The 2,699-nt window shown below is 43.4% G+C and overlaps 1 protein-coding gene across 1 annotated transcript in view; it reads left to right on the top strand.

The window, feature by feature from the left end:
• The first annotated feature begins 51 nt into the window (after window positions 1-51).
• ARL2BP (ADP ribosylation factor like GTPase 2 binding protein) overlaps window positions 52-2,699 on the top strand; it is a 6,482-nt gene continuing 3,834 nt past the window's right edge. Inside the window, exons 1-2 of the mRNA XM_008924199.3 lie at window positions 52-568; window positions 2,566-2,627. Of these exons, the coding sequence (XP_008922447.1) occupies window positions 531-568; window positions 2,566-2,627 (100 nt within the window). The 5' untranslated portion in view covers window positions 52-530. The remainder of the gene's footprint in view (window positions 569-2,565; window positions 2,628-2,699) is intronic.

Raw genomic sequence — 2,699 nt, 5'->3', positions numbered from 1 at the left:
GGGCTCTCTGTGCCCTGTCCCGGGTGATGGATCACCCCCTGCTCACCGCCCGGGGCACGGGGGGACACAGCCCGGCGCTGCACAGAGCCCCTGGGATCGCTGTCCAGAACCTGGTCTGGGACACTGGAGCAGGGTGGCATCTTCATCTGGCTTCGTTGCTATAATGGTCAGTCATAGATGTCTCAGCAGAAGACATGCAGAGGTGACCCAAAACCCCTTTCTAGGGGCTGACTGCAGGTGTATGCAGGTTTGAGCCTGTTCTCTGGGTAGGCAGAGAAGGTCCCTAGAGAATTTGGGTTATTACAGAAAAGAAGTAGCCTTCACTTTGAAAGAACAGGATTTCAGAATTCTTGTGTTTAATAATTAAAAATTCTCTCCTGCTGTTTGGGAAGGGTATGATAGTTTAACAGTTGAATTTGTATTAATGCAAAGTCACATGTTATTCCTTAGCAGTTTGTCCAAAAAGAAGAAATAGCCACTAAGAGCAGCAACGTACAGATTGTCTCTTCCAGTCTGGTTAGGCAGGAACGATGGAGACTGCTGATGGAGAAAACTTGGGTGTAGCCACGTGAGTATGCTACATTCTGTGTCAGATTTTCAAGAAGCTAATTGCTAATTAAAATATCTTAATAGGAATCTAATTACACGAATGAATTTACACCACAATGATTAGCAGATTCTGCCTCTTAGGAGAACAAAGGTGAAGAATGCAAAGCTTCAGGAGGGAATAACGTCAGTGCAGAGTTTAGGTGAAGTCAAACTAAATATCACTGCTGTCAGCATAGCACCAGGCAGCCCTGGCTGAGGGAACAAAACAAGCACTGTAAGGCCGGAAATTATTTTTTGGGGTGTTGATTTGAAATCCAAAATTTCTCCTTTTCAAGAGCTTTTGTCGTCTTGTGTCGCGAGTTCTGAGGACAGACTATCCCTCTGTGTTTGAGTGTGCTCCTTATAAATCCTGAGACCTCTTACAGGTGTCCTCAACCAAATTTCACACTGGGAAATGCTAAGATGTGTGCTGATCTAGATGCTGTGCTTGGCATTACGAGGTGACAGGGGCTTTACCCACAGGATTGCTGAGCCCATGTCTCTGCAGGTGTCTGGATGTACATGTGTTGTATAGAGAGATGGAATAAGTGTCTTCTGGAGCAGTTAAAGTTCCATTACTTGACTTACTTTTTCTGTTGCTGTTAGGATAAAACTAGTAGTGGCATTTATTTGGAGGGAGGAAAAATGGTGGAGATTATCCATAGCAAAGTGTCCTGCCCTTGCATGCCAAGGGGAGCGCTGAGCCCGTGACCTGCAGCCCAGGTGAGGTGCTCAGGTGTGTCCCCTCGGCCCGGGCCGTGCCAGCCCCTCTCCCGGCCCTGTGCCGCCCTCTCGCGGGCTCTTCCAGGCCTTGCCTTGGCTTCGCTCGTCTCCCGAGGCTTCACGGATCAGGAATGTTGCTGGGACATCGCTTGGTGATCAGACGCCCTTTCAAATTAAATCTCTCTTTAATTTTTCCTGGTCAGAGTGAGCCCAGAGTGAGTTCATTAGAGGTAAACTGTTGGTTAAACTGCTTTTGGATTAATTTCACTGGAGTGTTACCTAATACCAAAATAATGAGCTTTTTAAAACTTAGTCTGAAGGGCTGTTCTGCTCTGTTTGCTAAAGAGACATTTGAAAGAGAGGGAGACATTTAATTGAATTTAAATGGTGCTTTTGCTGATCAAGGCTAATTTTTCCCTTGAGACTTGTTTTCCTCATGTGTGAGAAAAGCTTGTTTTTCATCTTCTGGAGAATACAGGAAGAGTTCATCCCCCACTAAAGATAAACTGTGAATGCCAGAGAGATCTGGTGGATTATTTACTGTGTCTGAACAAGTTGCACAATAATAGATTTAGCAGAGGGATCCAGTGTCCTGATGTTGGTCCCAGAGGTTTCTTTCCTGGATGACTTCAAATCCATAATGGTGTTTAATGCTTGCTAATAATAGAATAACTTAGGAGRWTWWYCCMWTTWWTTKGRRSMMMWWARGRWKKTTYYTKSMWWARRAAAAAAATTTCATTTTCTTCAGTTCTGTAAAACTTTCTTATACATTTCAGTTTAAGTGGTTCCACAAGACTAAGTATTTCAGAATATTCTCTAGAGTGTCTGGAGTTCTGTGATCACCGTGTACAGTTAATGCAGGAAAGGGGACATAAGGAAAACTGTGGTAGCAGCTGGGATTTGTGGGTTGGAAAAGGCTTAATTTGCTGTTCTAATTACACTCTTTACATCCTTCTGCACCAGAACTAGAATTACCTTGACAGTAATGCCAGTAAAACAACATTTATTCTTTTTTTCAATTAGGCACCTTACTGGGAGGAACTATAGTAGAGGCCTGATGAGAATCTCCATGGAGCAGCCTTCTCATCAGTGTCATGGATTATTTTGTAGGTTGAAACTAGGAAGTTATTCAGTTATCTTGTAATTAACGGGTTTATTTGTGCTTAGGCTTTCGTTAACACTTTTTAATTTTGACTTTAACTTCTGCTGTGGTTGAAATATGTATTTATGTATCCTGTCTTTCTTTGCTTTCAGCTCCACCCCCTCTAATGAGGAGTTTGATATAGTTGTTGGCTATCTGGAAGATATCATCATGGGTAAGGGCTGCAGCTGGTTACAGACAACAGCATGGGTGCTGAACATATTGCAGCCAACCTCAAAATACAAAG

Source organism: Manacus vitellinus, unplaced genomic scaffold (assembly GCF_001715985.3).
Source record: "Manacus vitellinus isolate BGI_N305 unplaced genomic scaffold, ASM171598v3 scaffold_10_pilon, whole genome shotgun sequence".
NCBI lineage: Eukaryota > Metazoa > Chordata > Aves > Passeriformes > Pipridae > Manacus > Manacus vitellinus.
The sequence above is the reverse complement of the archived record's forward strand: the minus strand, read 5'-3'. Positions and strand labels throughout refer to the sequence as shown.